The sequence below is a fragment of the Carassius auratus genome, chromosome 27 (assembly GCF_003368295.1).
Source record: "Carassius auratus strain Wakin chromosome 27, ASM336829v1, whole genome shotgun sequence".
In the NCBI taxonomy this organism is placed as follows: domain Eukaryota; kingdom Metazoa; phylum Chordata; class Actinopteri; order Cypriniformes; family Cyprinidae; genus Carassius; species Carassius auratus.
The window spans coordinates 30,174,555-30,189,408 of record NC_039269.1 but is presented as its reverse complement, the minus strand read 5'-3'; the positions used below and the strand labels follow the sequence as shown (position 1 = coordinate 30,189,408).

Below are 14,854 nucleotides of genomic sequence, written 5' to 3'. Positions count from 1 at the left end.
TTTTGATATTCTAGGTATTATCAAATTGCCTGAGTTTTGAGAACGTAGCGGACGTAGAGGAGTATAATGTAAAAGGAGCTCATTCAAATACTGAGGTGCTAAACCATTCAGGGCTTTATAAGTAATAAGCAATATTTTAAAATCTATACGATGTTTGATAGGGAGCCAGTGCAGTGTGGACAGGACCGGGCTAATATGGTCATACTTCCTGGTTCTAGTAAGAACTCTTGTTGCTGCATTTTGGACTAGCTGTAGTTTGTTTACTAAGTGTGCAGAACAACCACCCAATAAAGCATTACAATAATCTAACCTTGAGGTCATAAATGCATGGATTAACATTTCTGCATTTGACATTGAGAGCATAGGCCGTAATTGAGATATTTTTGAGATGGAAAAGTTTTACAAATACTAGAAATGTGGCTTTCTAAGGAAAGATTGTGATCAAATAGCACACCTAGGTTCCTAACTGATGGCGAAGAATTGACAGAGGATAGGACAGACACTTTCACTGTACTTCTGCATCATTTCCCTTATCTTGAGGAGCACATTAAAACATGACTCATCTTACCCCACTCTCCTCTATAAGTATTAGACATTTAATTAATATTTTACAGCATAAATCTATATTATATACTAATTAACAACTCATTTAGAACATTTATACTACAGTTGTGTGTTTGGATGTTCAATTCAATTGGACATTGAGATTATTGTTGGCGTCTGTACTGCGTTTGAGCTCCGTCACTATATTCTTTTCATCGACTATTTTTAACTTAAAAATCAATTTTATACACCATCGTTTCCGTTTATATAACGTGTGAATATATCCTCTATTGTATTCTACAACAAAAACAATCAGAGCGCCTCGCTATCACTAGTTTTATTTTGATCTCCCGGGTCCGCTATTAGCTTTTAGCCAGTTAGCATCAGCAAGCGTGGTTGCTGCTAACTGCGCTTATATTGCTAATACTCTATTCACACACATTACCACTGCTGTACTCACTGTTACTTGCTTTAATGGCGGATGAATGTTTACCTTTGATTGCAGGTGGGGGCACGCTCGAGCTGCACTTTGTGCACTCTCGAGCACGGACCCTGGGTGCATCCACAGCGGAGGACGCGAGCCGGGCCCCGGGCAACGACTTCTCCCCCTCCTGCCTTCGATCATCGTTTCAGGACCACTGCCCACGTATCGACGAGGACACGAAAGGTTCAGTAGACTTTTTGCTTTAAATGAATGGTTGTTGTCATGGTGTAAAGAACAGAAACTGCTATTTGTTAATAACTGGAATCTTTTCTGGGAGCGTCCTAGGCTGTTTCGCGCTGATGGATTACACCCCAGCAAAATCGGAGCGGAGCTGCTCTCTGACAACATCTCCAGGACACTTCGCTCCATGTGACTAGTAAGACAATTCTCAAATAACCATTATGATGAGTTTTGTTCCACCCGCTTAAATGATAAAAGTACTTGCGCTGTAAAAACTATTAAGACTGTGTCTGTTCCCCGAATAGTGAGGTCAAAATATAAATATAATGTAGGATCTAGAAAAAATCTTATCGTAATTAAACCAGAAAAATGTAAAGTAAATGAACAAAGACAATTTTTAAAGTTTGGGCTCATAAATATTAGATCACTCACACCCAAAGCAGTTATTGTAAATGAAATGATCACAGATAATAGTTTTGATTTACTCTGCTTGACTGAAACCTGGCTAAAACCAAATGATTATTTTGGTCTAAATGAGTCTACTCCACCAAACTACTGTTATAAGCATGAGCCCCGTCAGACTGGTCAACAATATATAGTGATATTCTCAATGTAACTCTTTTGAAATACTTCTGCTAAATGTTACACTGTCAGACATGCAAAAGAAATCTAATGTATCTCTTGCTCTGGCTACTGTGTATAGACCACCAGGGCCGTATACAGAATTCCTAAAAGAATTTGCAGATTTCCTCTCATACCTTCTAGTTACAGTTGATAAGGCGCTAATCATGGGAGATTTTAATATTCACGTTGATAATGCAAATGATGCATTAGGACTTGTGTTTACTGACCTAATAAACTCTTTTGGAGTCAAGCAAAATGTCACCGGGCCCACTCATCGTTTTAATCATACACTAGATTTAATTATATCTCATGGAATCGATCTTACTGCTATAGATATTGTATCTCAAAGTGATGATATTACAGACCATTTCCTTGTATCGTGCATGCTGCGTATCACTGATATTAACTATATGTCTCAGCGATACCGTCTGGGCAGAACTATTGTTCTAGCCACCAAAGAAAGATTCGCAAATAACCTGCCTGATCTATCTCAACTGCTATCTGTACCCAAAAATACACATGAATTAGACGAAATGACTGACAACATGGGCACTATTTTCTCTAATACATTAGAAGCTGTTACCCCCATCAAATTGAAAAAGGTTAGAGAAAAACGTACTGTGCCATGGTATAACAGTAATACTCACTCTCTCAAGAAAGAAACTCGTAGTCTTGAACGCAAATGGAGAAAAACTAACTTGGAAGTTTTTAGAATTGCATGGAAAAACAGTATGTCCAGCTATAGACAGGCTCTAAAAACTGCTAGGGCAGAGCATATACACAAACTCATTGAAAATAACCAAAACAATCCAAGGGTTTTAGCACAGTGGCTAAATTAACAAATTACCAGACGCCACCTGATTCAAATATTCCACCAACGTTAAATAGTAATGACTTTATGAATTTCTTCACTGATAAAATAGATAACATTAGAAATACAATAGCGAATGTAGATTCTACAGCGTCTAACACTTCAGTTTCATCCATCGCACCCAAAGATAAACTGCAGTGCTTTACAACCATAGGACAGGAAGAGCTAAATAAACTTATCACTGTATCTAAACCAACAACATGTTTATTAGATCCTGTACCCACTAAATTACTGAAAGAGTTGTTACCTGTAGCCGAAGAACCGCTTCTCAATATCATTAACTCGTCGTTATCTTTAGGTCACGTCCCAAAACCATTCAAGCTGGCGGTTATCAAGCCTCTTATTAAGAAACCAAAACTAGATCCTAGTGTACTGGCAAATTATAGGCCTATTTCAAATCTTCCATTTATGTCAAAAATTTTAGAAAAAGTTGTGTCTGCTCAATTGAGCACCTTCCTGCATAAAAATGATCTGTATGAAGAATTTCAGTCAGGTTTCAGGCCCCACCATAGCACAGAAACTGCACTTGTTAAAATTACAAATGACCTGCTCCTTGCGTCAGATCAAGGCTGCATCTCATTTCTAGTCTTACTTGATCTTGGTGCTGCGTTCGACACCATAGATCATGAAATACTTATAGATAGATTACAAAGCTATACAGGTATTCAAGGGCAGGCTCTAAGATGGTTTAGATCCTACCTGTCCGATCGCTACCATTTTGTTTACTTAAATGGGGAGTCATCTCATTTATCATCAGTAAAATATGGAGTGCCACAAGGATCCGTCCTAGGTCCCTAGGTAGATTACAATCTGCAACTAGACGGATGTACTGTTACTTCCTCTACAGGCAGAAATCTGGGTGTTATATTAGACAACAACTTGTCTTTTGCCAAGCTACGAAACATGTTATCTGTTTCTGATGCAGAAAAGCTAGTTCATGCATTCATCACCTCTAGACTGGACTATTGTAATGCACTTCTAGGTGGTTGTCCTGCTTCTTCAATAAACAAGCTACAGGTAGTCCAAAACACAGCAGCTAGAGTCCTTACCAGGTCAAGAAAATATGATCATATTAACCCAATTTTACAGTCTCTGCACTGGCTACCTATTAAGTTCCGTATCAGTTACAAATGATCATTACTTACCTATAAGGCCCTAAATGGTTTAGCTCCTGCATACCTAACTAGCCTTCTACCACGCTACAATCCATCACGCTCCCTAAGGTCACAAAACGCTGGACTTTTGGTAGTTCCTAGGATAGCAAAGTCCACTAAAGGAGGTAGAGCTTTTTCACATTTGGCTCCTTAACCCTGGAATAGCCTTCCTGATAATGTTCGGGGTTCAGACGCACTCTCTCTGTTTAAATCTAGATTAAAAACACATCTCTTTCGCCAAGCATTCGAATAATGTATCTCTTAAATTGTGAGTGTAGTTGCATCTGATCAAATGTGCATTTTTATTCTTTAGCTTGGGTTAAACTAATTTTACTTTGCTGGATCAGCAGCTATGCTAATGATGTCTCTATGTGTTTCTCTGTTTCTGCTGGGATCTTCATCCCGTGGTAACTAGGATTTACACAAGCTCCAGTCTGGATCCAGAACACCTGAGAAGAGATGATGCTGACCCTCAGAGGACCTCAGATGATGCTAACCTTGAATCAACAAACAGAACTAACAAATATTGCCAAGTGTGACTGCATCATATAACAATTATTAATTAATAATATTAGTAATGTTCATCGTCTAGCTGACTACGTCTTGTAGAAACATAATTTTCTGTAAAGTTGCTTTGTAATGATTCGTATTGTAAAAAGCGCTATACAAATAAACTTGAATTGAATTGAATTGAATAGTTGTAATTTTTGTTTGTTTGTTTTTTGTATTTGGGTCTGCTATTAATACGGTTTTAATAAAATATTATGTGTAATAGATTACCAATGGTGTAATGTAACAAAGTAAAAATACATTGTTACAGTACTAAAGTATTTTTGGGGCAATATCTGTACATGAGTTTTTATATTTTAGCCAACTTTTACTTTTACTCCACTACATTTCCAAATTAAAATGTATACTTTTACTAGTATATCCGTTACTTACTACAAAATAGTCAGAAGAACACAGACTACAGGAAAGCAGGTTTGACGAATCAGTGGTCTGTCACACACAGAGTGCACACACATTGATTTATTAGTTTATTAAAACTCAAAACTCCAGACATTCTAAATTGTAGACAGCAAAAAGTCTTTGTTATGCTTTTATATTTATTTAATTTAATGTAGGCTATTTAATTACACAAACAGTACCATTTTTTGCAGAAGGAGGAACACATTCAATATGTATGTTATAAAAGTTCAGTAAAGTGTGACTTACATTTTAGACATAATATTGCTTATTTTTGCTCAGTTTTGCGAACTAAAATAGTTTCAAATGAAGATCACAGCACTGTTTGCATCTCTGAGCGATGGACAGTGTTTACTTCTTGAATGAATCATATTTTTGAACGAATTGGTTGAATAAATGATTCAGTGATTCACTCATTGACACGGTCAAATGCTTTGTTTCTGAATGAATCAGTCGACTGTCAGTGACTCACTCATTAACATTCACTTGCTGTCACCGGCTGGATGATTTAAAGGGGTCATATGATGCTTTTTCATCATTATTTATTAAGATCATTATTGTGTGTATTTGGTGTAACAGAATATTTTGACATGCTTTAATTTTCAAAAAACATATTATTTTTCAAATACTGTACATTATTGTAGGTCCTCTATGCCCCTCCTCTCTCAAACGGCTCGTTTTCTACAAAGTCAGCTGATCTTTAGCTGAAGTAATGGGGGGGGGGCAAAGGGGGCGTGGCTCTAGTCTCCGGACCACCCCCCTGAGCACGGCCCTGATGGGAAGCATAATAATAAAGTGGTTTGCCTTCATTTTTCATCATACCTTCTCATGATCGTGTTAAAATAATCTTAGCAGTTGGTAATTTTCTCATATAGCATATGACATTATAGAGCATTTCATTTTATTTGATTATTATATAATGATTAATTAATATGCGTGTATTATTATTATTATTTTTTTTTTTTCACGGTCTAAAGAAGAATAAGTTAGTTATATTACTGCTACAAGCTTAAAACTCTGAGTGTATGTTGTGTGAAAGTGTTTGGAGGAGGAGCGTGAGGATCTTCAGGAGGAGCTTCAGCTCTGGTGAGGAGGAGGAGGAGCTTCATCGCTGGTGAGGAGGAGGAGGAGGAGCTTCAGCTCTGGTGAGGAGGAGGAGGAGCTTCATCGCTGGTGAGGAGGAGGAGGAGGAGCTTCAGCTCTGGTGAGGAGGAGGAGGAGCTTCATCGCTGGTGAGGAGGAGGAGGAGGAGCTTCAGCTCTGGTGAGGAGGAGGAGGAGCTTCATTGCTGGTGAGGAGGAGGAGGAGGAGCTTCAGCGCTGGTGAGGAGGAGGAGGAGCTTCAGCGCTGGTGAGGAGGAGGAGGAGGATGAGGAGGAGGAGCTTCAGCTCTGGTGAGGAGGAGGAGGATCTTCAGCGCTGGTGAGGAGGAGGAGGAGGAGGAGGAGGAGGAGGAGCTTCAGCTCTGGTGAGGAGGAGGAGGATGCTGGAGGAGCTTCGTAGCGGCTCTCACTCACTCCAGCAGCTGTTACTCCACACATCACTCCAGCAATGGCCAACGCAGGGCTGCAGCTCCTCGGATACTCTTTGGCTTTTCTGGGTCTCCTGGGTCTCATCGCATCCACGGCCATGTCTGAGTGGAAGATGTCCTCATATGCCGGAGACAACATCATCACTGCGCAGGCCATGTATGAGGGACTCTGGCGCTCCTGTGTGTATCAGAGCACCGGACAGATGCAGTGCAAAGTCTACGACTCCTTACTGCAGCTGCCAGGTATGTGTGTGTGTGTGTGTGACCCACTTCTTGTCCAGACAAGTCAAGCGAATAGCACAAATTCTTTAGCAGCTATTTAATTTGATTACTGAAAAACCTCAAGATGTAAAAGTTAAAAGTTAAGATGGAGCTGTATTTGTGTAACAAAATGTGAATACAAAAAAAATATTTTTCCATCCCTCAGAAACTGAAAAAGAAAATATTTACACACTTCTCAGAGTCAAATGATATGGTTACTGGCATCATGGACATGTCTTAAAATATATCAGGTTATATCAGTTATTAGAGTTATCCAGATCTAAACCCATTAAAAAAATCTGATTTTCATTACTGAAATAAAATATGCAAACTTAAACTAATTTTATTTTAGCTAATTGTCAATTTAATGTTTGTCATTTAGTTTTAACTTGATGCACTCAAATTACTGGGAAAAAACAAACTATATAGACATTTAAAAACAAAAACAAACAAACAAAAAAAAAGAATAAAAACAGAACTAAATAACTACAACAACAAAAAAAAAATAAAAAAATAAAACAAACTATATATAAAAATCGTAAGAATTTTAATAGTATTATAGTAATACTTTACTATATATCATAGATTATTTATTTTACATTAAAGCATAGTATATCATTTGATAGACATCATTTTAGAGAAACCTTGAACATCTTTATGAATGTATCAAATATACACTTGTAAAATCGCTTTAAAATGATCATCTTTCTCCTATTTAATACAAAATAAAGGCACATTTCATATTACTGAATGAATCGAATATCAAAATCACATGATTAGTGACAATCTTACTTTTGATTAAGCAGCGCATTTACATTTTAAACCCAGAGTGTTCAGGAGGAAGCTGATGTGATGTTATATTGCTATGTTATGGTATGTTATGTCTTTTGTTGTGACATGAGGCCAAGTATGGTACTCAGAAATTACACACACACACACACACACACACACACCTGATGCCTCGCCCAAGGATAGCCCTGGCATGGTTATTGAGGGTGCAAGAGAGCACTGTTATGTTATGTTGTGTTGTGTGTGTCTCAGGAGAGGTTCAGGGGGCTCGTGGTTTCATGATCACCTCCATCTTGCTGTGTGGCATCGGTCTGCTGGTCGCTGCCGTCGGCCTGAAGTGCACCACCTGTCTGTCTGATGAAAAGGAACAGAAGAACAAAGTGGCTGTGGCTGGAGGAGCTCTCTTCATCATCGCAGATATGTTGCTATTCATCTCTGTAGCATCTACGCAATAAAACTGAGGCAACCATTACCACTCGGTTTGTGAGGGTGGATTTCATCAGATGTGTGGAGTAAAGATAAAATATGACACACTAAATGAAATTATGCAGGTCTTCCGAACATCAATGCATTACACAACTAATTATTTACTTAGAATTACTTATAAAAAGTGAGTAATGTGAAATCTTTTTGGTTATTATTTGTTTAAAATGGCAGAATGAACAGGAAATGAACAGGAAAGAAGTTACATAGCAGCACAGCTAATGCTGAATTAAACCCAGATTCACATATCTGATCACAGCCCATCCACACACTCCAGTCTTCAGCACAGTATAGAATTAAAGATAATATAAACTCTTTTATACGTCAGAACAGCAATTGAATACCAACACTCCTCAAAATGTCTACTTTTGTGTTTGACAGAAGTTTTGAACTTGAGTAAATGATGACAGAATTGTATTTTTTTTGGTGAATAATCACCTTAACAAAGTAATGAAAATATTAAAATAGGTTTGTTCCTGTGCAGCATGTTTATGTCAGATCTCTTCTTATTTCTACAAGGGTTTGCGCTCTTGTTGCCACCAGCTGGTATGGAGAGAATATAAGGCGTAGGTTCTTTGATCCATTTACTCCTACAAACTCAAGGTGAGTGTGAGGAGTTAAACTGTTATTGATGTAGTGATGTCTCATGTGGTGTGGATGTAGTGAGCTGATGTTGGTGGTGTTCACAGATTTGAGTTCGGGAAGGCTCTGTACGTGGGCTGGGGTGCGTCGGCTCTGACCGTCATCGGCGGGATCATGCTCTGCTGTAACTGTGCGAGTAAACCCACGGGGAAATCCTACCCGCCTCCTCGCGCCGCAGGAAAACCTGGAACCGACCGCGTGTGAATCCAGTCACTCTTTCTGCTAGTGATGTGCCAAGCAGCTTTGATGAACTGTTTAATTACCAAAACTTCTAATATGGTATTAAAAGACTAGCTCTATCAATGTTTTCAATATTCAATAAAAATGTCTTGAAAAAAGCATTTTCTGAACTGATGTTATTGTAAAAAACATTATTGTGTAATAACTCTTGGCTTAAGCTGAAGTGTCACTGGCTTCCTGTTTGCCATTGGTCAGTCACACTGATAGCTCCACCCCCAACTCAAATCATTGGTCATTTAGTCATTAGCTATGATTCAATTCAAATTAAACTTGTGTCAAAAATAGTTAAAATAATTTCCATTCCTTGTGTTTAAGAGAACAAAATCATTACTTACTGGTAAATGGAGCAAATTATCACTGATAATAAAAAGTCACTACACCCGGTAAAGACTGACCTCTCCTCCCACATAATAAATGAAGAAAGGAAAATAAAGAAACAACCGCTCTAGTGTTTTCTTCTGTTTAGATGCTTGATGCTCGAACACAATCATGTGTAATTACACCAAATCATTTTAATGACAGACTCTAGCTCAGGCATGTCAGAATTATTATTTAATTACAACATTTGAGATGGTGTGTGATGAGATGTATTTGCTGTTCGTCTAGTAATCCAATCAGATCATTTGTTGAGACAAAGTCTCTTGAGTCTCTTGTTAAGCATCCAGCAATTTATCTGGTACATGTTTCCGTAGTTTGTTTATTGTTGTTAAATACAAGAATAATACAATGATGCTGTATTATTTTTTAAATAAAAAAAACCATAACCCTCCGTTGAGTGCATGAGTTGTGATATTCATCTAGGTGTTTACAGCATTCTTTAAGCATGCATCATAATTGACATAAAAATATGTGGATGGAAACAGAGTTAGTGTGACAGTGTTGGGCTGATCGTAATACAGAATTACAAACTACAAATGACTCTGAACATCAAACCAAGACAGAGGAAATGATCTGTACATCCAGAACTATGTGGTCCTCTTCATGTTTTCACTCACTATCAGCAGATGTTTGGTTGATAAAGGTTCTCATGGAGTAGTGTGTGTTATTTGTTCTCTGACATGTGTGTGTTTGTTTGAACATGCTCTGGACTGAACCTGCATAGACCTGCACCACATTCCTCACACAGTATCCATCAGAACTGAAGAACAACACAGTTATGATGCAAATGTGTTCTCCAGCATCTCTTCATGGACGCGAGACTGGAGGAACAGAACTGTGTTTCTGGAGAAACAGACGTGACTCAGGACTATCCACACCAGAAACCACAGCATCAGCACAAACAGACAGAAAGCGGTGTGTTTAATGTGTTTGATGGCATTAGATCACTCTCCTCTGACGGCTCTGGGACTCTTACCTGTCCATTACACTGACTAGACTCTGATTTCATCAGAACTAAATCTCAATGAGCCATGTGTGACATCTGATCACAGGAGTGTCTGTATTTTATCTTTGCTTTTGACAGTGTTTTCATTATGGATTAAATCAGGTTTCACAAACCCCTGGTGGCTGGCGACGGTACTGTAGGGCCTTGTGAGTTTATAAAAAGCTTATTATTAATTAAATGGGAAATTGGTGTCAAAATGGACAAATGATTACAAAAGCAAATCTTACTGTTAGAATGAAAAAAAAAATGTTTTGTATACTCAGTAATCCCGTTATTATATTATCAGCTCACATCTGCACAGCTTTCATGTTTCTGATAACAGATATAACTGCTTCTGTTGCACACACACACACACACACACACACACACACACGCACACACACACACACACACACACACACACAAATTATACATATACAAACTCTTAAAAGCGTTGGGTTGTTTTTTCAACCCAAATGCCGTGTTGAGACCGCTGGTAGGATGTTGGGTTGTTTTAACCCAAGTTTGGGTTGAAAATTGGTCTTGATTATAGAGTTGGGAATGCAGACGTGAAAGAGAGCACGCGTGTCACGTTAAAATTGTACGTCTACAGTGCGAGAAGCCAACGTTTTCTCAGTGTGAAAGAAGCGAGAAGCGAGTGAAAGACATTATGGTAAGTAGAGATTCAAAAGTTATCATTCATTGATGATGTCCGGGAGTTTTTTGAGTTTCATGAAAGGTGGAAATAAAAGAGCTTACATTGGAAAATACACAACATGGTTTTCGCCTCAAAAACGGAGGTCTTAACGACCTTATCTGCACTTTTTGAGGTGTTATCTTATTTTTTTGCGGTTAAACTGAATGTATGTTAGTTTCCTAAAGGAAACGGCGTTAATTATTTTGATGCTATTGAAGTGGTAATTGTTAAAAGTAATGTTTTACATGTAATATTTCAGACTTGTTGAGTTTGTGTCTTCATTGAGCCCATGCCGGGAGTTAACTATCGTTACACACAATGATGAAATTGTAAGAAGTGTTGCTTATAAGAGAGCATACCGTATCCTACACCTGAAACTGCTGAGCCTGGGAAGGACTTGGACTATATTACTGACCAGATACATTGTTCTCATCATACTGCCATTCTTAAAAACAAAACAAATCATTTGCCTGTGTGTGTGTGAAATATGAACATTGATTGTTTTTCAGATCAGCTGCTCTAGAAGACAAACTGAAATCTGAGTGCAGAGACAAGCAAAGGAATATTAAGTATATTTTAATATCGTATCGTATCCATCAGCTCTGTCTCTATATTCAGTCCTCACCTCGACTCCGTGTGTTGTCAGCATGATGCTCTGGGTGTGTGTCATGAGCCAAACATCCTCCTCCTCCTCCCATCATCATCATCATCACCATCCCTTCACCAGATCATGCCTTCATCTCCACACTTCTGCCTCTCACCATCTCCTCATCCTCCTCCATCCCTCTCTATTCTCTTGCTTGAACTTTATCATCTTCAGTCTTTCACTTTCTCAGTAAAGTTTTATTTTTTTATTCAGAAAATTGCATTGTAATTTTTATTGATTGATTTGATGTAAAACTCTGTACTTTTTAGCAATACAGGTTTAACAGAAATGTTCTACAAATGGATAAGATATCTCTGCCATTTCAGTCATTTTTTCATTTATTATAATATATATATATATATATATATATATTTTTTTTTTTTTGTATGATGTATTAAAATGTACTTGATAATGTTTGTATTAATACAAATACTATAAATGTAAACAGGAACCGCATCACTAGATGACGGGGCGTGATGAGATGTACAATATAATTGAGATTTTTACCATCAAATCGTCTTCTGTCTGATTCACAGCGTGAGCACGGAGCAGTGTAAACACACAGAGAGCCCAGGGAGATGCTAAACTTCATCAGATCACGTAAATCAGTGGATAATAAATATAAATTATGATTCTGTCTGAAGAAATATGAAGTAAACATCAGTAAATATATCCATATATCTCCGCAGATATGCATCTTTGGTCTATAAACCTTATTGACGCTGTTCAGTGAGTCTATGTGAACACAAATAAACCGCTGCTGACGTGACTGAATATGAATGAGTGGTGAATTTCTGTTCTAAAAATGACTCTTACATATTTATGAGACGTACTCATATATATTAATGAGATTTATGACATAAATGACTAAATAACTGTCACTGCGACACTGTTTTATCAAAACATTGGTCAAATATCGAAGCTAAGGTCTTTAAACTCTCAATTGATGCACAGTTTGTCCAGATGAAGTAAGAGAGAGATGTGTAATGTGCTGTGAAAGTGAAACAGTAATAATCTGGGGCCGTTGATGATCTTTGACCGAAAAGGGGTTTTAACAACTACCGTACTAACTATTAATAAGCAGCTAATTTGGAGTTTATGGAGGGAGAAGTCATAGTTAATAGAGAATAAATGTCCCCTATTCTGAAGTGTTTCCCAAACACAAGAGGGCAGCAGAACATTTGCTTTCCGTGCTCAGCACATTTGATTGAAACGCACTTTTAAACATGAATAACAATAGCAAAACTTACAAATAAAAATTAAGAAAATATGTCTGCATGTAGCATAGATTATGATCAGTTAAAAGTGTTTTTGAGAGATTATATTGACGGCAGGCCTAGGTCTATCCATTATTACTACTTCCAAAATGGGAGAAAGGCATTTCTTTCACATGCTTCTACTGCACTAACATCAGATCATCTTTGTAAATGAATCATAACTAAAGGAATCCTCCTGCTATCATTCTCACTATATGAAAGCATTAAAAGGAATAGTTCACCCCAAAAATTAAAATGACCCATTTACTCACCCTCAAGCTATCCATATTTGACTTTCTTCTTTCATTATATTACATTAAACATGGCCTGGCTCTTCCAAGCTTTATTGAATGGCTGTTGAGATTCATTTGTGTGTGTCCATCATAAAAAGTGTTTTCTGAAATGACCTTCTTCTTCAGCTGATGCTGCACAGTTATATTAACCAATAATCAGGCATTGCATCGTCTTACTATGTGTAACACAAGTGAAACGTTCATATATGTAATTTCTATGGTAACTGATGAGTGCAGGAAAGGAAGGACACCAGACTGTGTTTCTTATTCTTCTGCCATCAGATATCAGAAGCTTTATGACCAAAGTTCAAGAGTGAGCTAAACTGATAAGCGTCTCTGCGTACACATGCAGAATTAACAAATGTCTGGTTGGACTTTCCAGCTTCCGCAGGTTCCAAAGAGACCAGGGGGAAGGTTTTTCACAGCATCTTTCCCATTGAGTTCTTTTCCACTCTGAGCTCACAGAAAGACTTCCTTCAGATGTCCAGGACAGGCGTGTGGTCTCTGCATGTGGGCCAAAGATGTCACCTTCACCCACAAGCACCTGGTGAGAGAGCAGTCCCAGCACATGAACCGCTCTACAGGTCCTGGTCAAACGGTGCGACCGCCAGTCAGACTTCAGGCCGGCTCACGCTATGCCAGCGCTGAAAGAAGTCTTTTCCTTCAGGCCGAGAAACCAGAGCAGTTTCTGGAAACGCTGGATCACACTGGCTCCCTGTGCACCCAACACGTTTATGTTAATTTGAGGTTTGTATTTATGGATCTGGACGCTCTATATGGCTGTGAGAGTGACTTAGAGTATGTGCTGCATACAGACAGGAGGAACATTACTGTGCTACAAAATACAGTTTACTGCTGTGAATAAGTCAAAATGTATATGAACTGTGGATTTAACCTGATGCTTTAACCAAGTGCATCGTTTGTTCTCCAGCCATGAGCCCTACTTCTGCTACTGCACTATGTGACCAGACGGACCGTTTTCATCTGTTGAACCAGAAAACAGACCAGAAGACCAGGAGTTACTCTTTTAATGCCAGACTGGAGGGAAACACCTAGACACCACCCAGAATGACCAAAAACACACATGTGCCACACAACGAGATGAACAAACACTGCGATGAAAAAAGGCTAATTAAAGAGCAGAATCTATAAACATTGGCTGATTTTTTTCTTCATTTATATGGCAATAAACACTCCATAAAGAGCTATTAAAGTTGTTATGGTGGTGTGCTATTGGTCTCCTGGCTGTTTCTTTGTCTATTTGATCATCATTTTGAGAAGAAGCTGTTAAAAGTTTTATTGTGTGGCTGAACTGAAAGTATTTGTAGTTTTCCACTTGTTGTTTGTTTTTAGGAAGAAGTCTTTAAAACTAGGTTTGATGGATGCTCCGTCCATTCAGACACTGGGATAGATGTGGAGAATGATAGATGGATGGCCTTTAAATCTGTGAGCCTTCCAGAAGACAAACAGCTGTTATTCTTCTCCTTTCTGTTAGCTCCATTTTTTAGACAACAAACTGAGGTAAAAATATATATAAATGCCTTTTGTGTCATGATTATAGCAGCAATGAAGCCAGCTAATTAACTGCAAAAGCAATAGATGCACAGTTTCATGCACTGATGAAGCAGAAGCTAATCTCAGCTAAAGTCAGTTAAACGTCTGCACAGAGAACATTAGCCAGTAGCTGGAGAAGGAAAAACACACAACAACCACAGACATTTGGCCTGTTTCCATTGGTCGCTCTCGCCCGCTCTCTCCCCATCCAGCGCTGTCTGGAGCCCAGCAATATGTTTCTCATTGTGCTTCTGTGCTCTGTTCTTCTGCCCCGTAAC

General features: G+C 38.3%; 1 protein-coding gene across 1 annotated transcript; it reads left to right on the top strand.

The window, feature by feature from the left end:
* Positions 1 to 6,283: 6,283 nt before the first annotated feature.
* Positions 6,284 to 8,868, top strand: cldn1 (claudin 1). The gene is made up of 4 exons (XM_026207128.1): positions 6,284 to 6,595; positions 7,655 to 7,819; positions 8,404 to 8,488; positions 8,575 to 8,868. Exons 1-4 carry the CDS (start codon positions 6,373 to 6,375, stop codon positions 8,729 to 8,731), a joined length of 630 nt encoding a protein of 209 aa, XP_026062913.1. The 5' UTR covers positions 6,284 to 6,372; the 3' UTR covers positions 8,732 to 8,868.
* The last annotated feature ends 5,986 nt before the right edge of the window (positions 8,869 to 14,854 follow it).

Bases quoted from the DNA above. Each gene is read 5' to 3' on its own strand.
- cldn1 (XM_026207128.1), top strand. From the start codon at position 6,373: ATGGCCAACGCAGGGCTGCAGCTCCTCGGATACTCTTTGGCTTTTCTG. The intron at 6,596-7,654 runs GTATGTGTGTGT...TGTGTGTCTCAG, and splicing joins CTCCTTACTGCAGCTGCCAG to GAGAGGTTCAGGGGGCTCGT. The intron at 8,489-8,574 runs GTGAGTGTGAGG...TGGTGTTCACAG, and splicing joins TTTACTCCTACAAACTCAAG to ATTTGAGTTCGGGAAGGCTC.